This window comes from Mastomys coucha, unplaced genomic scaffold, assembly GCF_008632895.1.
Source record: "Mastomys coucha isolate ucsf_1 unplaced genomic scaffold, UCSF_Mcou_1 pScaffold3, whole genome shotgun sequence".
Taxonomy (NCBI): domain Eukaryota; kingdom Metazoa; phylum Chordata; class Mammalia; order Rodentia; family Muridae; genus Mastomys; species Mastomys coucha.
The window spans coordinates 26,819,406-26,840,319 of record NW_022196909.1 but is presented as its reverse complement, the minus strand read 5'-3'; the positions used below and the strand labels follow the sequence as shown (position 1 = coordinate 26,840,319).

General features: G+C 48.5%; 2 protein-coding genes across 9 annotated transcripts in view; both read right to left on the bottom strand.

The window, feature by feature from the left end:
* Positions 1-10,103, bottom strand: part of Aifm2 (apoptosis inducing factor mitochondria associated 2) — a 21,883-nt gene extending 11,780 nt beyond the window's left edge. The window contains exons 1-4 of one of the 8 annotated variants that reach the window (XM_031346716.1): positions 10,021-10,049; positions 8,476-8,628; positions 2,158-2,356; positions 1,425-1,540 (exon numbers count right to left, since the gene is read on the bottom strand). In XM_031346716.1, coding sequence (XP_031202576.1) covers positions 1,425-1,540; positions 2,158-2,335 — 294 coding nt within the window. In that variant the 5' untranslated portion in view covers positions 2,336-2,356; positions 8,476-8,628; positions 10,021-10,049. Of the gene's footprint in view, positions 1-1,424; positions 1,541-2,157; positions 2,357-8,475; positions 8,629-9,059; positions 9,080-9,801; positions 9,942-10,020 lie in introns of those variants that run through there. The other 7 variants (XM_031346717.1, XM_031346715.1, XM_031346714.1 and 4 more) reach the window with 7 other exon arrangements.
* A 7,390-nt stretch (positions 10,104-17,493) lies between these two features.
* Tysnd1 (trypsin domain containing 1) overlaps positions 17,494-20,914 on the bottom strand; it is a 15,458-nt gene continuing 12,037 nt past the window's right edge. The window contains exon 4 of the mRNA XM_031347888.1: positions 17,494-18,239. Coding sequence (XP_031203748.1) covers positions 18,022-18,239 — 218 coding nt within the window. The 3' untranslated portion in view covers positions 17,494-18,021. The remainder of the gene's footprint in view (positions 18,240-20,914) is intronic.

Below are 20,914 nucleotides of genomic sequence, written 5' to 3'. Positions count from 1 at the left end.
CTCAAACTCAGAAATCTGCCTGCCTCTGCCTCCCAAGTGCTGGGATTAAAGGCGTATGCCACCACTGCTTGGCCCCTCTTTTTTCTTTTTCTTCTCTTTTCTTTTTCTTTTTAAGATTTATTTATTGGGCTGGTGTGATGGCTTAGGGGTAAGAGCTCTGACTGCTCTTCTGAAGGTCCTGAGTTCAATTCCCAGCAACTACATGGTGGCTCCCAACCATCCATAATGAGATCTGACGCCCTCTTCTGGTGCATCTGAAGACAGCTACAGTGTACTTATTTATAATAATGAATAAATCTTTGGGCCGGAGGGAGCAAGCGGGGCCTACTGGAACGAGCAGGGTCTACCAGAGGAAGCAGGCTGACCAGAGTGAGCAGAGGTCCTAAAAGTCAATTCCCAACAACCAGATGAAGGCTCACAACTATCTGTACAGCTACAGTGTGTACTTATATACATAATATAAAGAAAGAAAGATTTTTTCAGGCTGGAGAGATGGCTCAGCGGTTAAGAGCACTGACTGTTCTTCCAAAGATCCTGAGTTCAAATCCCTGCAACCACATGGTGGCACACAACCATCTATAATGAGATCTGATGTCCTCTTCTGATGTGTCTGAAGTCAGCCACAATGTACTTACATATAATAAATAAATCTTTAAAAAAAAAAAGAAAGATTTATTCATTTATTTCATGTATGTGAGTACACTGCCGCTGTCTTCAGGCACACAAGAAAAGGGCATGGGATCCCATTATAGATGGCTGTGAGCTACCTTGTGGTTGCTGGGGATCAAACTCCGGACCTCTGGAAGAACAGTCAGTGCTCTTAACTGCTGAGCCATCTCTCCAGCCCTGGACTTTTATTTTTGAAACAGGGTCTTGTGTAACCCAGGCTATGTAGCTAAGAATGTGACTTTTATTGTCTAACCTCCGGCCTCCCACTCCTGTGTAACATGGAATTACATGGCATGCAACTTGCTCCAAGCTGAGGACCAAACCTGGGGCTTCATGCATGCTAGACAAGAACTCTACTAATGGAGCCACATCCCCGATTCCTCTCTCCCTCCCTCCCTTCTTCCTTCCCTCCCTCCCTCAGTCTCTCTCTCCATCTCTCTGTCTGTCTCTGTCTCTCTGTCTCTGTGTGTCTTGTGTCTCTCTGTCTCTCTGTCTCTGTCTCTCTCTCTCTGATAGTTTAGAACCTTCCCTCTATGAAGCCAAAGGGGGAGACAAGGCACTTATGTAAAGGCTCCGGATAGTGCTTAGCCCTGTCCCTGGGGGGACAGGGCAACCCCGGCTACCATCTCATGTCTGCCGAGACCAACATGAGGAAGGATGTGCTGTCAAGTAGCGATCCAGGCTTGGAGCCCACAGACGGTTCGTCCTGGAGTCTGAGTGGATCCCTCCCACCAGAGCGACCCCACAACACTCACCTCGCCACCCTGTAGCAGCACCATCCGATTCTTCAAGTCTATGTCAATCACTTTGCCCTGGCGGAAGTTGTCCTTGAAGGTCACCGAGTAAGAAATGAATGTCTTTTTGGCGAACCCTGGGAACAGGCACAGATGAGGTCACAAAGACCCAGCCATAAACCCACAAGGGTGCTCTTGGCCACAGCCAGGCCATGGGTATACCCAGGTGTCTGCTGTGTCCCGAAGTGCCTGTCTGGTCCTCAGAGGAACCTAAACTCTCACTCTAAGGCCTCGTTATGGGAGATGCTGGCGAGATGGCTCAGTGGTTGAAAGCACTTGCTGCTCTTCTGAAGGTCCTGAGTTCAAGTCCCAGCAACCACATGGTGGCTCACAACCATCTGTAATGAGATCTGATGGCCTCTTCTGGAGTGTTTCAAGATAGCTACAGCGCACTTACATATAATAATAAGTAAATCTTTAGGCTGGAGCGAGCAGGGCTGAGCAAGCAACCTTCATTCCCAGCAAACACATGATGGCTCACAACTATCAGTACAGCTACAGTGAACTTACATACATTAAATAAATAAATGAATAAATAAACAAATATTTGGAAAAAAAAAACAAAAGGATGAGCTGCTTGCTCCAGAATGAATCCAATGCCTGGAGCAACTTGCCCTAATATAGAGGAAATGGCCCCAGGCCTGACATCATAGCCCATAACAGACGAGGCCATGCTGGCAAAGGAGAAACTCACCACTCTCTACAGAGGCCCGGAGGGCTGCCACGTTGTGGTGGAAGGAGTCCTTCATGTCCACCAGCATGAAGGGGACATTCAGCGCCTGCAGCTGGCTGGCAGCCGCTATCCCTCCGAAGCCCCCGCCTACGATCACCACGTGCACAGCTCCTGTGTTCACCGAGACCTGGGACCCCATCTTGAACTTGGCACTCCGGGGCTAGGGGAATATACTATGTCAGATTCAGGGGAACAGGAGGGAAGAGGTGTTCACGGCAAGAGACCTGAGTGTTCGATCCCCAGAATGCAGGAGAAGGAGAACACTGGCTCCCGAAAGTTGTCCTCTGGCAATGTGTGCCCCTCCCCAACCAACATCATACGCACACAACAGTAATTATCAAATAAACATTTTCTTAAAAAGCAGAGTTTAGAACATTAAAAGACCACATACCAAAAAACCATGCAGGAAACTGGGCAGGTTGAGTGAACAAGAAAGAGTAGCCTTGCCCACTGGGGACCAAAGGAACTACATCTCATCTTGTGAAAGTTGTCCTCCACACATGCACCCTGACAAATGCACACAGGCATACAGGCATACACATACCACACACACACACACACACACACACGCACACACCTTCACACATGTGTGCACATGCAAAGTAAATAACACAAAAATGTAATTTTATAGATAGGGGTCCCCGAGGCTTCAAGTTTGGGAACTTGTTCTTTTTCGCCTTCCCCACGAGAGGATGCAGCAGGAAGGCTCTTGGCAGAGGCTGCCACCTTAACTTTGGACTTCCCAGCCTTTAGGACCACAAGCCAGCTGGGTGTGGTGACACACACCTTTGATCTCAGCACTCAAGCAGCAGAGGTAAGCGTAGCTCTGTGAGTTCAAACAGAGAAACTCTGTCTTGAAAAAAAAAAAAAGGCAGGGCGGTGGTGGCGCACGCCTTTAATCCCAGCGCTTGGGAGGCAGAGGCAGGTGGATTTCTGAGTTCGAGGCCAGCCTGGTCTACCGAGCGAGTTCCAGGACAGCCAGGGCTATACAGAGAAACCCTGTCTCGAAAAAACAAAATAAATAAATAAATAAAATGAAATGAAAAAAGAAAGAAAGAAAGAAAAAGAAAGAAAGGAAAACGGAACCATGAGCCCCTAAGTGTTCTGCTTGTTGTAAATGAGCGACATTTTGTAACAACGCCTCAAAAACACTAAGACAGTGTGGCTTGAGCAGAGGACAGTAAGGTGTAGGGGAGGAGCCTGCAGTGGGGTAGAGCACTCCAAAGCAGCACCCCCCACACACACACACACACTCACTCAGGGACATCTAGGAGATACAATCCCAGATATGGATGTAGGTGAGGAAGGCCTGCTGGGAAAAAGCTCAGTGACTATCCACGGTGAGGAAGAGGGGTTAGAAAAACAGGAGCTATCAGGTAGGCGGTGCCCAGAGAGGAGAGCAAGGTTTTTTTTGAGGAGAGACGAGCTTGAGCAAGCATCCGAGGCGTGTGCCTGCGGTGGGTGGGTCCCAAGCTTGAGGCTCACCCCTGGACTGAGGTGGGCTACCCAGTTCCAGCCAACTGAGAACAGACCTTAGTTGAACCCTCGGGGGCTAAAATTCCAAAGCCTTAGGCCCAGAGCCAGATGTGGAGGCATCTCAGGCAGAGGAGCGTGGCAGTCTAGGGCACTAGGCACAGAACTGCTGAGCCCAGAGGGAAACGCAGGCTCAAGTTGCCCGGGCTCCCACCCAGTACCTCCATGATGTTGTCAGGGCCACCACATCAGTATTCTGGAATCTGACCTTCTGAGAGACTGGAAAATGTCTCCAGCACAAATAAACCCCAGAGATGAACATACCAAGTGGCCTTGGGACAGCCTGAAGGGCTTGCCCGTGTACAAAGAGCCACATCTTTCTCAGAGATGTGAGGGCCACGTCTCTGCAGCCGATGGCTGCAGACAGCAGGAAAAAGGGTTGCCGCGTGGTACTGTCTCAGACTAGAGGACATCAGACTTCTTCCAACCTAGGCCAAGTCCCAAGAAGGGGCTTTAGGGAGATACTAAGAAAGGCTAAAGAGAGGCCCAGCTTCTCTGTGGACTTCAGGGCAGGATACCAATAATGTCAGTTGGGAGACATAAGAAAGGAGTTAACTTAGGCACAGTGGTCCATGCCTATAATCTCCACACCAGGGAGGTAGAAGCAGGGAGATCAGATGTTCAAGATCATTCTCATATATATACATATATGTGTGTATGTATATATACATACATACATACACACACACACATGATATATATATATATCAACTTGATATATATCTATCAAGTTCAGAATCAGTCTTGTGAAAGTTGTCCTCCACACATGCACCCTAACAAGTGCACATAGGCATACAGGCATACACACACACACCACACACACACACACATACCCCTTCACACATGTGTGCACATGTATATACACTTGATATATATATCAAGTTCAGAATCAGTCTGGGCTACATAAAGGGTATTCTAAAAAAAAAAAAAATCCCAGTACTTGGAATGCTGAGGCAGGCAGACTTCCAAGTTCGAGACCACCTGGTTTACAGATTCAGCCAGGGGCTACTCAGAGAAACCCCGTCTCAACACAAAACAAAACAAAACAAAACAAAACAAAGCAAACCAGAAGTCTTGGGAGGCTACTCAGTGGGGGGGTGGGGGGGCGGGGGGGCCGGCAGAGGTCCTGAGATCAGTTCCCAGCAGCCACACACATGATGGCTCAGGGCCATCTGTACAGCTACAGTGTACCCATACACATAAAATAAATAAATAAATCTTTAGGTAAAAAAAAAAAAAAAAAAAAAAAAAAAAGACACATGTGGCAAAAACGTGGGTAGAGCAGGTGACAGGCCAGTACAGAACAGACATCATTACTAAGAGTCCATCATGCCAGATGGGCCAACAAACCTGCCCTTGTGTCTCCTGAGAACTTCTTCCCTGGGAGGGGCGTGTGCCAGCATCTACTGAGCTGTGAGCTGGCCAAAGGAAGTTAGTTAAGCAAGCGCCAGATGCCTCCGTCCCTTCCTCCCCACGTAGCTACTCCCCCCCCCCCAAGAAATGCAACCCTTTGCTATGCTCACCTGAGCCAGCCCCCACTAAAGCCAAACTGCTAGTTTGGGTCTCTCAGCCTTGAGGGCCTCAGAGCAAAATGCCAAGAAAAGGGAGGAGATGTTACTCCCTGCTGTCCTCTCTCCTCCACTGACCTCTGCCACCCTCACTTCCGGGAGAAAAGTCCAGAACATTTCAACTCCTTGCCCAACACTTGGGCACACTAATTGTCCTTGGCTTTTCTCTGTACATTCTTGGCGGCCCCTCTCTGGAACAGGGGTTGGGGAGGGCTGGGCAGGCTTCTCTTTGCTGGGCCATGACCTACTTGGCTACCACCTAAAGACAGTCTTGGGCTGCAGAACCGCCACCTCCTGCTGCAGACCCCAAATACACGCCTGGAATGAACGACTGTATATGTGCGTGTTCTCACATGGCAGCCAGGCTGGGCCAGCTACAATCACTGGAAGACTCCATTAACCCACAGAAACCTCCATCGGTGGGAGACTCCAAAAGAAACTCCCACATACTCATATAACCTATTCTCTGCGGCCTGGCTGCCCTAGAACTTGCTCTGTAGACAAGGCTGGCCTTGGAACTTCAGAGATCTGCCTGTCTCTGTCTCTAGAGCCCTGGAACGAAAGGTCTGTCTGTGCCCCCGAGCTTGGCTTTGAAAGGGTGAATAACGTTTTTCCATGAAAGGTTTGTCCATGGGAAAATCAGGCAATAGAATCATTGTTGTAGAGCCCTACACCCTGTCTAAGCAGTAAGCTGAAACACAAAGCACCTACACGTACACACACGTACACACACACACACACACACACACACACACACACACACACACACACACACACACGATTGCTCCAATGCTTGGCGTTCCCTGTCTTTGTCCTGAGGCTTTGCAATTCATAGATGTGAGCCCCTGAAGAAAGATCAGCCTTTTTCAGACCTGGTGCATTGACACGAAGAGTGGGCTAAGAAGAGTTTCTAGCCGAGGGGGTGGGTGGTGGTGGCACACGCCTTTGATCCCAGCACTTGGGAGGCAGAGGCAGGCGGATTTCTGAGTTCGAGGCCGGCCTGGTCTACAGAGTGAGTTCCAGGACAGCCAGGGCTACACAGAGAAACCCTGTCTCGGAAAACCAAAAACCAGGAAAAAAAAAAAAAAGGTGTTGGGGGGTGGGACATGGAGGAGCAGGTCTTTAATCCTAGCACTCTGGAGGCAGAAGTAGGCAGATCTCTAGGAGTTCAAGGCCAGCCTGGTCTAAATAGAGAGTTCTAGACTAGCTAGGGCCACAAAGTGAGACCTAGTCTGAAAAAAAATAAATAAATAAGAATTTATCAAAGAGTACCCAATGTTAACTTCAGGCCTATGTGTACACACACGCATGCTCACACACACACACACACACACACACACACACACACACACACATGCATGAGTTGAACAGGGAAGCTACCAGTGATGGTAAAGCATACCTGTGATCGCAGAATTTAGGAGGCAGAGACAGAAGGATCAACATAAGTTCAGGGCTAGCCTTAACTATGAATTTCAGGACTACAGAGTAAAACTATCTCAAAAAGAAAAATCTATTGCTATATGATTTCTTTTTTAATCTTTTATTTCTTATGTGTAGGGGTGCTTTTGTCTGCATGTATGTCTGTCCAGCATACACATGCAGTGCCTGCAGTCCAGATCCCCTGGAACTGGAGTTAAAGGCAGTTGTTCGTTATCATGTGGGCGCTGGGAATCAAACCAGGGTCCTCTGGAAGGACAACCAGTACTCTTAGCCACTTGGCCATCTTTCCAGCCCCATGATTTCTTTAATCAAATATAACTCACGTAACACAAGTTATCATTTAATGTGTAATTTGGCAGGTTTTACTATACTTTTCAGATTGCACAACCATCACAGCTATCCATCCAGAAAACTTTCATCAGGGTGTGATGGGACATGCCCATAAACCCAGCACTCAGGCAGGAGACACCGAGGTTGAAGGGTAGAGAGTTCAAGGCCAGCCTGGAATATGTGGAGACCCTGTCTTGGAGAAATCCTTTGGTAACTACTCATGCCCCTTGTCCTACAGATTTGCCTATCCTACATGTTTTAAGCAAGAGGAATGACACAGCGCCACAACCTCTCACATGGTTCCTTTCCCTGACTTGTATGGTCTCACAGTTCCCTCTTCACATGGCTAAACAACACCATCATATGATCAAACCAAATTCTTGCCAGTTGCCCAACACTTTAGCTTTCGCTTCACGATTTACGCTTAACGGTAGTTGTGAGCAGAGCCTCTGGGGATGGACATCCGTACGCAAGGTTTTATGTGGATTGGCTTCCAAGTTTAGTCTAAGGCTATGGGCAGAGCTATTGAGTCATGGGTGACCCTGGCTTTAACTCCCAGCAAGGAAGTACAGAGAAACTCAATTATAACTACTGGGTTCAGAAATATTAGCTTAAAACAGTGAAACAGTGGTCCTCAACCTTCCTAACACTGCCACCCTTTTGCTACTCTTTTGTTTTGTTTTTTGTTTTGTTTTGTTTTGTTTGTTTTTGTTTGTTTTTGTTTGTTTTGTTTGAGGGGGCTGGCGAGATGGCTCAGCAGTTAGGATCACAGACTGCTCTTCCAGCAAATCCCAGCAACCACATGGTGGCTCACAATCATCCGTAATGAGATCTGTCACCCTCTTCTGGAGTGTCTGAAGACAGCTACAGTGTACTTACATATAATAATAAATAAATCTTTTTGTTGTTGTTGTTGTTTTTTTCAAGACAGGGTTTCTCTGTATAGCCCTGGCTGTCCTGGAACTCACTCTGTAGACCAGGCTGGCCTTGAACTCATAAATCTGCCTGCCTCTGCTTCCCAAGTGCTGGGATTAAAGGTGTGAGCCACCACCGTCCAGCCATAAATAAATCTTAAAAAAAAAAAAAAAAAAGAACTTTTGAGTGCTAGGTGGAGTGTTTACCTAGAACGTACAAAGTCCTGGGTTCAATTCCTAGTAGTGAGTAAAACAGGCATAGTGAGGCATGTTTGTAATCCCAACCCTAAAGAGATAGAGGCAGGAAAATCAGAAGTTCAAGGCCAGCCTTGGAGCCATAGTAAGTCTGAGGCTGCTAAGGTCTACATATGGCCCCACCCCGTCCCCTTGCCCATCCCAGGCGAAAAATTAATTCCTCAAGTAATTAATTTACCACTGCCCCGTCTCCCAAAACGTACACCCACATACACAATGTGGTTCACATTTGAACTTGCCTATCAACCGTTCTTTCTGCCAGACACGCAGCCTGATCCGGGGGTAAAGAGACCTTCAGGAATCTACTGGAACTCCTGTCTGCCGTAGCTCTTCAGAGGTCAGGCTTCAGACAACACACAACAGGAACCCTGTGCACCAGGCCCAAGTGCTGTCTTAGGCCACAAAAATCACAAAACCACCACAAAGCCTTTTGAGTCATCCTGGCTTCTTCAGAAGGAAGATTTCAACATTGACACACAGGGTAGGTATGTTTCCACAGTGGCCTTGAGGCAGAAGGGGCTCCTGAAGTGTGACTCAATAGACTATGATATCTGCCTCCTCTCCCACTAGGGAAGGGAGGCGGTGGCTCCCCTCTTTGGACACCAAGGAGCAGGCTTGAGAGTGAGCACTCTAGAGTCAGCTGCCAGCTGCTGAGGTGTGCACTCCTAAATGTACCCTTGGAAAAAAAAAAACGCCCCATGCTACAAGGGACTGGCTGATAGAATGAAGAGAAGAGGAGAAGAAGCGCTCACTTGGGCCATAGACACTCCTGCACTCAGACCCTCCCCAGTGACCTGCCCATCCCTGGCCGCTGCAGACCTACATTTTCCCTTCAGACAAGGCCCCACTGGCTGTAAAGTACTCAATAGGCCCATCTCTGTCACTCATGGGCAGATAGTCCTGGGAAGAGCCTGACAATGGCTAGGGTTTCCTGTCCTCCTAGTGAACAGGAGGCAACTTGGGTCAGTGCTGTCCTGCAGTCCCTTCGGAGGATTGGCTGAGCACTTGGGGTGTGTTGGCAGCAGACATGGGCTCATGTTAGGAGCTGATGCTAGACCTGGAGCATAGGTCCTGAGTGGGGGTAGATCTAGAAGCTTCTTCCCAAACTACACCTGTAGCTCCCAAACTACCCTGGGTGCCTCAGCTCTTAAGACAGCTGAGCACTCTCTCACACCCTCCCTTAAATCCCAGGGTCAAAAGTGATCTTAGTGGGCTATGGGGATGTGTTGAGTGTGTGGTCTTGGAAAGAACAGGGTGCGGGGAGGGGGGATAGGAGGGAAGAAGAGAGAGGAAGAGAGAGGGAGAGAGGGGAAGGGGAGGAGAGAAAAAGGGAGAGGGAGAGAGGAGGGGGGATTGGGTCACGCTGGTCTCGTTTTTTTTTTGTTTTTGTTTTGCAGAGAGCCCCTACTTCGCAGGGGGGCGGGGTGAAGTGGGCCTCCAATGCACCCGAATCGATGAGCCCCGGGGCAACCCTATTCACTTTCCCTGAGATTCCTAAGGGTCTCCCGCCGCGCTCAGACACCTCAGTCCCTCTGCTCCTGACCCTCCCAAGATCAAAGCCACACCTGCCCCGCTGCCCCTACGCGTCCTGCTCCCCACAGGACCCCAAGTTCTTCCCGGATAGACTTAGCGGGAATTTAGGGGCAACGAATCCCGAGGAACCCGGTCCTCCTGGCCGGCGTTAGGTATCCTAGGCAACGGCCCCCTCCTAATTCCACGGACTCTGTCACGCCCCTACTGTCCCCTACACCGCGCAAGGGAACCGGGACCTCCGGCGACCTCACCTGTAGCGGTCCCAGCGTCTTCCGGCGCCGAGGCCCAGAGGCGGGGCGTGCCCATCACTGTCCCCCGCTCGAAGCCCCGCCCCGAGCCCCGCCCCTCCCGCTGCCCTGGAACTGACCTTGACCGCCTACCAGCCTCTCCCTACTTGGACACTATGTCAGTGCCACAGCTTAGCTAGCCTCTCAGCCTGCCAAGATCCTGCGCCCTAGTTATGCCTGGGTTTCTGGGAGATACCGTAGGTCCTCCCATCCAGCTCCCCCAAGACCACACACACACACACACACACACACACACACAAACTAGCTGTGCCATCTGCACACATGTGCATATGGGCTGAGCGCCTGCTTTATGCCCAGTCCTGGGTCCTGCACTGGGGCTTTAAAAATGGAGAGCAGAACAGGTTTACCGTTTGGTTATATGACAGCCTAGAGAAAGAAGGGGTTAAACACAAAACTCAGGAGCTGTGTTGCCTGGATTTGTTATCCAGGGAAGCAGGGCTTGGTGGCACATGCCTGTAATCCTAGCATTTAGGAAGTGGAGGCGGGGTGGGGGGGGTGGGGGGGTAGAAATTCCAGGTCATCCTTGGCTAGTGAGGCTACTTTGGGCTTCCTGAGATCCCGTCTAAAAATGAAGCCATCAAACCCCCAGACAGACTGTAGTGGCGCACGCCTTTAATCCTGGCACTAGGGAGGCAGAGGGAGGATCTCTGTTGAGTTCAAAGCCAGCCCACCCTACAGAGTGAGTTTCAGGACATCCAGGGCTACACAGAGAAACCCTGTCTCAAAAAGCCTACAAAACAAACCAACAGCCACATCAACAAAAAAACAAACAAAAGGAACCAAAAAGTGTTCAGGCCTCTCTCCCATACTGAAGTCAGCCTCGAGCGGAGGAAGGAAGAGAGCATGCGTACAGAGTCACAGAAGGATGCCAGAGATATGAAAGCCAGTGTTCTAGGCTACATAGGGGAAAGACAGGCCATCTGTCTCAAGGCAGATATCATCCTCTAGCCCAAGAGCAGTAGGCAAGTGTCCGTGAGATCACTTACAAGCCCGAACTGGGTGTACGAGCTCATGCTTGGACCCATAGCCACCAGGGAGACTGAGACAGGAGGTTCACAAGTTCAAGGATACCCTGGGCTACAGAGTGAGACCCTGTCTCAAACATGCATAGACAGTAGATAGCATTTCTTTTTTTTTTTTTTGGTTTTTTAAGACAGGGTTTCTCTGTGTAGCCCTGACTGTCCTGGAACTCACTCTGTAGACCAGGCTGGCCTCGAACTCAGAAATCCGCCTGCCTCTGCCTCCCAAGTGCTGGGATTAAAGGCATGCGCCACCACCGCCCAGCATCATTTCTTTATTTGGTTGGTTATTTTGCTTTGCTTTGCGTGGTTGTTTTTATGAGAATTTCACATGTGAATATTTACATCACTTCCATCCCTCCAGCTCCTCCAATGCCCACCCACGCCCACTTCCTGTCTTCTATAATTGCTGCTGTTGCATACACAGAAAGAGACAGAGACAGAACCTACTTGAAGAGCTCTAACAGACCTGGGCAGGACATGCATGGTAATAGCAGCCTCTGCCCCTCTGCTCTCCCTGGCTAAACCCTTAGATCACATTCCTAAGGCTAGCCACCCCGCCAAGTCGGTTCCCCTAACTGGCTTCTGACTCATTTCTGAGACTGAACACCAAGGTCTAGCCATCAAAATTCAGGATGTGGCTACACCAGCTAACCTGTCCAATCGGGACTTACCAATTCATCCAAGAACAGGCTTCCTCTTTTTCTCCTTAAAAACTGTTCCTCCAGCCTTTGTCTCATCCACAGGCAGCTCTCCACCTTCCTCTAACTTGATCTTCTAGGGTAATAAGTCTCCTTTGGGTGTGTTCTGAACTGACTCCAAGCTCCCCTCTCTTCACTAGCCCCTTTTCATATTTCCCTTATGAGCACATAACCACCTGGGAATGGATAATGTTAGTAGGAGCTCTTCCCTAGAGGAACCTCATTCTCACTCGTTCTCTCACTCTCTCCTTCCCTCTCTCTCCCTCTCCCTCTTCATCTCTCTCTCCCTCTCTGTCTCTCTCTCCCCCTCTCTCTCTGCAGCAACTGACTGCCTGTAGCTCTAACTGTAGTGAAGGGGCCTTGTGAATTCCCCCTATCCGCATGGCCATGTTTACTGGTGTGGTTATTATGCAGGCCTTATTTAAGCAACCTTATTAAGATGTGGCAGAATGGCAGAAGCCAGGCAGTGGTGGTGCATGCCTTTAATCCCAGCACTTGGGAGGCAGAGGCAGGTGGATTTCTGAGTTTGAGGCCAACCTGGTCTACAGAGTGAATTCCAGGACAGCCAGGGCTACACAGAGAAACCCTGTCTCGAGAAAAAAAAAAAAAATGTGGCAGGACCATGTCTAGAAGACACGATGTCACAGCTTCTTGGACCTCTGGCTCTTACAATCATCCTGTCTCTTTTTCCAGCTTCCTGAGCCTTAGGTGTAGGGGTGTCGTAGGTGTTACCAACTGGAGCTGGGCACCCAGTAGTTAGCTTTCCTTTGCCTTTTGATCAGTGGTGGATCCCTGTCACAGCCTCTAGATTGTTGCAAAAAGGAAGTTTCTTTGACAAGGCATGAGAGCTACATTTGTCTGTGGGTGTAAGGGTAAGGTAAGACAAAAGTTAGACCAGTTTAGGAAAATAGCAACCATGTGTCCTCCTCTAGGGTCCATGCCATAGTCATTTGACAAAGTCTTCTACTATACCAGGGAAGAATCCTCTATCATAGTGTAGACCTCAAGTTTAATCAGACGCTGTTGGCTACGCTGATGGTAGAAGTCCCACTGTCATACCATGGCTTGGGTGCTGGATGTTGTGATCTGTAGGCTTTACAGATGGGTGACACTACTGATTGCGTTTCTCCCTGGCAGCTTGCATAGCGCCTTCCAGTACTGTGACAGCTGATCCTCAGAGAGGCTTCCGGGTCAGCTCTGGCTCGATTCCTCCAAGCCCTATGCCCAAAGTGTGTGGTGTCCTCATCCACAGAGTCATACCTTCAAGTTCTGGGAGGCAGCCAAGGGCAACAGCAATAGCCTAGATTGTTTGGGGAGTCAAAAGGTATCATTTCTTAGTTGGTTCATGCCTTCCATCCCAGTGCTTGGGAGGCAGAGGCAGGAGGATAGCTGTGAGTTTGACACCAGCCTGGTCTACAGAGTGAGTTCCAGAACATATGAAACCTTGTCTCAAAAAATCAAACAAACAAACAAACAAAAAAACCAAACACACACACACACACACACACACACACACACAGGACACTTCTATGAGACATTTGAATACTATGTCTAGCACCCAGCTACTTATAATATATATAACAGATAACATATTTTAATACTAGGTATTTTTTTAAAGATTTGTTATTTATTTTATGTATATGAGTAGCTGTACAGATAGTTACAAGCCTTCATCTGGTTGTTGGGAATTGACTTTTAGGACCTCTGCTTGCTCCAGTCAACCCTGCTCGCTCTGGTTGACCCTGCTTGCTCCAGCCCAAAGATTTATTTATTATTATAAATAAGTACACTGTAGCTGTCTTCAGACACACCAGAAGGGGGCGTCAGATCTCATTACAGGTGGTTGTGAGCCACCATGTGGTTGCTGGGATTTAAACTCAGGATCTTTGGAAGAGCAGTTGGTGTTCTTACCCACTGAGCCATCTCACTAGCCCCTATACTAGGTATTTTATACTAGATTGTCCAAGACTACCATCCTCTCCAACCTCACCTCAGAGTTCTCTTTTTCTCTGTCTCTGCCTCTGCGCTCTCTCTCTCTCTCTCTCTCTCTCTCTCTCTCTCTCTCTCTCTCTCTCTCCAAAGAGAAACCACTGCCAAAGTATGGGTGTGAAAGCCTTTGGGTCATGCCTACATTAATCCTGCCTCACAGGAAATTCTGGGGAAAGTATTGGCTGAAGATGGAATCAGTAGGTGCAAGGCACACAGGATCCAGGATAGCTATGAATGTAGCCCAGCACAAAGTCAACCATAAACCCCACCTAATACAAGATTTTTCTTTTGCAACTTGATAGCCTAGTTCTTGAGTGGGAACTTTGTAAATGACAGTATCCTGTCATGTTATCAAAAGGCTGGCTGTGACAGACAGGCAATTAGTGTGCCACATCTCTGGGTGGGTCTTTGATAAAGACTCTTCAGCAGTTTGCAAAGCCCAGGATGAATACAGGGTGTATTGGTCACCCTACATCACTGAGACCAAAGCACCCAGCAGACATCCTAAGGGAAGAGGGATCACAAAGTAAATCGCAAAGAGACATTTCCTGTGGACTCTGGTCTAATCCATGGGTTCAGTCTTCAATGGGTTGGTTATTCCTCAATGGTTTTTGGTTTTTTTGTTTGTTTGTTTGGTTGGTTTGGTTTTTGGAGACAGGGTTTCTCTGTGTAGCCTTGGCTGTCCCTGCCCTGGAACTCACTCTGTAGACCAGGCTGGCCTCGAACTCAGAAATCCACCTGCCTCTGCCTCCCAAGTGTTGGGATTAAAGGCCTGCAACACCACTGCCCAGCCCTCAATGGGTTCTTAAGGTGATGGGATTACTGGGAATTCAAAGACAAGATGTGCGGCCTAGCTGCAGGAGGCACCAGAGCAATTGTTCTCAGTCTTCCTAATGCTGACCTGACCTTTTAATACAGTTCCTCATGTTGTGGTAATCCCCCAACCATAAAATTATTTCATTGCTACTTCACAGCTGTAACTTTGCTACTGTTATGAATTATAATGTAAATATCTGATGTACAGGACATCGGAAGTGTGGCCTCTATGAAAGGGTCAGTCTCAACCCACAGGTTGAGAACGGCTGTATTAGGCCATGCCTGTTACCTGCCCACCCCAACCTCTTCTCAAACGCACAGAGACGTGAGGACTGCCCTCCATCCGTGCTCCTGGGACCAGGATGCTCGGCCTGAGCAATGAGATCAAGCACGAACTGAATCCTCTTGAAACCTCGAGGCAAAGTAAATCCTCCTCCCCTTAGGATCTCCGTCGGGTGTTCATCCTGGGCTTTGCAAACTACTGAATAGTCTTCATCTCCTTTTATCGTTCCTAAAACTGGGGGAATAAGGCAGGCGTTTGCCCCTGACATGAAGGGGGTAAGGACCCCTTGGACCAGTTCTCTGGGATGTGTGTTACTTTTTCCACTGCTGTGACAAAATACCAGACAAAAGAACCCGGCACTGGAGGCAGGCAGATCTCTGTGAGTTCCAGGACAGCCAGAGATGTGCAGAGCAGCCCTGTCTCCAAAAAAAAAAAAAAAAAAAAAAAAAGGATGATTTTACTTTGGCTTACAGTCTGAGAGTACAGGGAAGTGTGGCAACAGCCCTTAGGTGGTGGCAGGAGTGAGGTGCTGAGAGCCTGCCCCTCCTTACATCTCAGCCAATCAGGAAGCAGGGAGAGAAATGTTACAGCTCAGCTTGCTTGATCCTTTAGATTCAGTCTAGTACCTCAAACCTTGCAATGGTACTGCTCATTAAGAGTAGGCGGACGGTGGTGGCGCACACCTTTAATCCCAGCACTTGGGAGGCAGAGGCAGGCGGATTTCTGAGTTCGAGGCCAGCCTGGTCTACAGAGTGAGTTCCAGGACAGCCAGGGCTATACAGAGAAACCCTGTCTCGAAAAACCAAAAAATTCTTGTGTACACGTGTGCATGATGCACAGGCACATGTACAGGGGTCTGAGGACAACTCGGTGGGGCCGATTTCCTCTTTCCACCTTCACATTGCTTCTAGAGACTGTACTCAGGTCATCAGGCTTTAGAGCCTTTCTTTACTGTCTTGTCAGCCCCTCGAAGGTTTTCTGGTAGTTACCAACACCTTACTCCCAGAAAGAATACTTAATCCAGAACAGGGTCTCTGTAAGTCCCTCCGGTGTCTGTCCTGAGGCTCTTCCATGCCATGCCTCATCGCCTTTAAAACTGGAAATCAGGGCTCACCACGAGACAAGGGATGTTGTCTTTGAACTTGTGGATTCCCGAAGCAGCAGGAAGACCGACAACCAGAATCCAGACACACCCCATTTCATTCCATATCATTGTGTGTACAGGTGCTCGTGTTTGCTTTCAACAGACAGGGCCTCACCATGTAGTCCTAACTCCTCTGAGACTGGCTATGTAAACCAGGCTGGCCTCTGATCCTCCTCCCTTCATCTATCTAGTGTCGGGCTTGCAGGGATGGGCTTCTACACTCAGTGCTGAGGATCAAACTCACGGCTTTGTGCTTTTTAGGCAAGCGTTCTGTCAACAGAGCCACATTTATAGCCCCCAGTTACTTTCAGTTGCTATCGTTTCCTGTGGTACAGGGGATGCAAACCCAAGGGCCCCTCGCACTCTAGGGCTACACCCTCAGCCCTCCTCACTCACTTTGGTCCTCCTCTGTCCACACCTAGGGCCCATTTTGGACCTCTGCCCACACTGCCAGACCAGGCCATCACTTTCCAGGACCTACATGCCCTCGGCGGCACGGATGACTACAGCTTTGGGCCAGGTTGGAAGACAAAGTACAAGGAGATGAAACGTGCCAGGACACCAGGCAAAAGAGTGTTTTCCTGCCAGGTGCTGGCCTGTTCCCCACTGTGCACTTAAGGAAAAGCAGCCAACAGAGAGAAAGAAGTGAAGCCATTCAGACTGTTTATTCCCCAGTCCCGACTGCACACGACACCTCCAGTAGGCTGTGTGACAAGTTCCACAGACTGAAGCGATTGACCTCAGAAGGGGGAGGCCTCCTGAAACTGGCTGTGGAACTCTTCGCTGGAGAAAAATTATTGAGCTGCAGTTCTCGTGGCAATCTATCTGTTTTGTTTTCTCTTATTCCTTTTCTTATTTACATGTTCCTGGTAGCCTAGACCAAGATCTTAAACAAGAATAATGGGTAAGAAACCATCCCTTGAGATGGGGTCACTAACATGACCTTATCCCCGGGGAAACCAATGCTATACATTTTAAATCATCTACAAAATTATTATGATAGATAAAAACTTTCCCAACAATAAAATTTCATATGGCTACACTGTGTCATCGGAGGTGGGTTTTGGTATATGGTAAAGAAAGTCTTAATTACAAAGAATTAAAATAGTTTAAATTTATGCATTGAAGATTTGTAACAAAAAAAATCAGGCATTAGATGTTAAATAATAATTGACCATATGGGGCTGGAGAGTTAAGAGCACTGACCATAAAGATTTATTAACCTGCTATTGGAAATATGCCACTAGCCTTGGACGACTGCCCCACTGAATACATCCTTTTAGAATTGTTATATCTTGACTTACAATAATAATGATGTTACCTGTTCTGTTTGTGATTGTTTCACTGGATACAGTTTCTAAGAGATTTAATATTTGGTTTTTAATGTATAAAATCCCATTTGAGAGTTGCAAAATACATTCAGATTCAAACTGCCTCTGTGTTTGTTTCTGTTTGTCACCGCAAATCCTCACCCGACTGGGGTGGTCCGTGGCAGTCTCCGAGTCCCAGGCTCTGGGCTAGGAAATGAAGGCACTGTGTCAGAGTTAAGGCCCAGGTGGCTCTCAGGGATTTGCCCGTGTTATCATTGTGGCAATGGGAAGACACTCCTGTTACTGACCATTGGGACTCTGGGCTTCCAAGCAGAGTCCTCTGAGAAGAGAGTACCAGGCAAGAGCCCTGGCTGTAGCCACTTTGGGTGGTCAGGGGCTATCAGGCAGAGAGATGCCAAACTGGTACCTGCCAAAGGACTAGAACCCCCAGAAGGAACAACAGCATTGCTGAGCCTAATTCTGGGAAACAGATGAGACAGGCTCAAGAAAGCACCCCAAAGTAGATCATGGACCCACAGAGTTACACATGGATAGCTAGTGGGTGAAGATGAGGAGGTGGCTTGGGCTCTACCCCGGCAGATGACTTAGATGTCAAAGTTACCATGCCAACACACTTCCCATGGCCATCAAGTGGTCCACTTTCTCCCAGGGAGGCACAGTCTCAGAGCTTGCTCCGTGGGGTTTCAGACAGGGGCCGCTGCAGCCGCCACACGACCCTGACAGGCTCAGTGGTGTGGTCCAGCGCTCGGAGGCCACCCAGGTCCCCAGTCTGACGGTACTGCTTCAGAGCTGGCTGGAGCACCGTGATGGGAATGCTGAAGTTCAGGTGTGGGTAGGTGGCCCCAGTGTTGTTGTCCCGAGTGTTGCTGGCAACGATGCCTGTTGGGGAGAGAGCAAGGAGGAAATGAAGCAGGAGATGGGGTGTCCATGGTGCAGGGAGGACCTTCGCCTTGAGGGAGACTTGGGGGCCCTCTCAGGGTTTGGAAATCCCAAGTGTGGGGTGCTGGGCTTTAGCTACAGTTTCTGTTTCTCATATCTCCCCCCAGTCCGTCCATGTTGTCTCCTTCACAACATAATGGCCTAGCTCACTTGATCATCTTCCTCTCTTACCACAAAGGGCAGGATTCAGGGTGTTCTCACAGCCTGTGGAACCACCAAATGAATCAAACAGGAAAAAAAAAATGAGCCAGACTCACACGGCTTTGGCCCACTTTGCTGGCTAGCTTTATGTCACACCTTGGCACAAATATTTTTGGAAAAGCGAGCCTCAACTGAGAAAATATCCTATCACATTGGCCTGTGGTGGATTTTCTTGAGTGATGTGAGAGGGCCCAGCCCAGGGTGGGTGGTGTCAGCCCTGGGCTGGTGGTCCTGGGTGCTGTAAGAAAGCAGGCTGAGCAAGCTACAGAGAGCAAGCCAGTAAGCAGTGCCCCTCCATGGCCGCTGCATCAGCTCCTGCCTCGAGTCCTTGTCCTGACTTCCTCTGATGATGGACTGTGATGTGGAGATATAAGTAGAATAAACCCTCCCCTGCCCAGGTTACTTCGGATCATGGTGTTGATCTCGACAGTAGAAACTGAGCAAGAAGCTGGCATGGGTCTTTTTTTTCTTTTAAAGAGCATTTTAAGGGTTAGAGAGTTGGCTTGTGGTTTAAAGCGCCCGTTCACTCTTGCCGAGGACCCAGTTTTGATTCCCAGCACCCACATGGCGGTTCCCAACCACTAGTAGCTCTAGTTCTAAGGGATCTGAAAGACTCTTCTGACCTTCATGAGCACCAGGCACGCTCATGGTACACACACATGCATGCAGGAAGACGCACTCGAAAAATAATACCTAAAAACATACATAAAATAATGCAAAAAGACAAACCTAAAACCCATCACTTTTTACTTACAGAAGGCTCACCTAAACGCAGGTGCTCCTTGGTATTAATACCTAACAACAGAACCTACCATGCAGCTCCTCTCTACATGAATACCTATCTGCTGTGATCAGAAAAAGGAAAATGTTACAATCAGGCTGGCCTTGAGCTCAAGGAGATGGGCCTTCCTCCCAGCCTTGAGCAGGCTGAATCCCGCCTCGCCTTTGCCGGCTAGCCCACCTAGGGTGGAGTCTTCTGACCTAGGTGAAGTCTATTATCCTGACACACCTGCAGCTTCCTACAAGGAGCCACCACCTGCTGGGCAGCTGAGTCAGTTTTCCTGACGAGTTCCTGACAAAGCAACAAGATCCTGGCATAGTGGAGGGTGGGTCCCCCCCTCCCCCCCACACACACACTTTTTAAGCTCAGACTCAAAGTAAACATTGGGCCTTGATCAGAAACTTTGTCTTGGTCTCATTCTTCTCTCACTGTCCTAACCATTCAGTCCCATCTTTCCTTTCAGGAACTCATGAACCCGTGGCCACTGGCGGCTACAGGTGGCACCCGAATGAAGGACCTGAAAGAGGAAAGGCCAAGAGAACACTGTCTTGGTGGAGCTCCACAGAAAACGGAAGAAGATGGCATCAGACACGGTAAGCAACATACAGTCTTGATGCTAGCACTGGCCTTAAACTTCATCTTTTTGAAACTGTTGCTGTAGGTGCGAAAGGATACAGGCTAGACTGAGTCAGCGTTGATATCAGCTCGGGGTTAACAGTGGAAAATGGAATCGGAAACTTCTGAATAGGCATTTGTCCACATTCAAGAACTGCATCAGGCGAGAGGAATAGGGCATAAAATAAAATAAAATAAAAAGAGTAAGAATCAGAAAACAAAAAAAGGAGGATGCGGCCGGGTCGGGGTGGCGCACGCCTTTAATCTCAGCACTTGGGAGGCAGAGGCAGGCAGATTTCTGAGTTCGAAGCCAGCCTGGTCTACAGAGTGAGTTCCAGGACAGTCAGGGCTACACAGAGAAACCCTATCTCAAAATACCAAAAGAAAAAAAAAAAAAGAAGTTTTTGTGGCCTTACCTCTCCTTGCCTCCAGGGAATTATTTTTAAGTCAAACAGCATCATTACAGATTTATTCAGGTGTTGTTCAAAAGAAAAGTTTAAATTTAAGATTTATGGAAGGTCAGTGAGGCTGTGGAACTTGTAGAGAGGCATTACAATCGGGCCTGCCTACTCCATATAAAATTATTGTGTATTTAGAAGGTTGTCTTTTTTCCTCTGCAGCCTGGTAATTGTGAAGGGTTTGCTTCTAGTGGGTTTGTAATCACTGGACGGTTTTGCCTTTAGGAATGGCTAACAACATGTAAAAAAAAATCTTTTTTTTTTCTCTGCTTCAATACAAGAAGCTAGGACTTGGGGGCTGGTGAGATGGCTCAGCAGGGAAGAGCACCGACTGTTCTTCTGAAGGTCCTGAGTTCAAATCCCAGCAACTACATGATGACTCACAACCATCTACAATGAGATCTGACGCCCTCTTCTGGTGCATCTGAAGATAGCTATAGTGGACTTATTTATAAAAATATAAAAATATAAAAATAAATAAATCTGTGGGCCAGAGTGAGCAGGAGGGACTGAGAGAGCGGGCTTAACCAGAGCAAGCAGAGATCCTAAAAAAAAAAAAA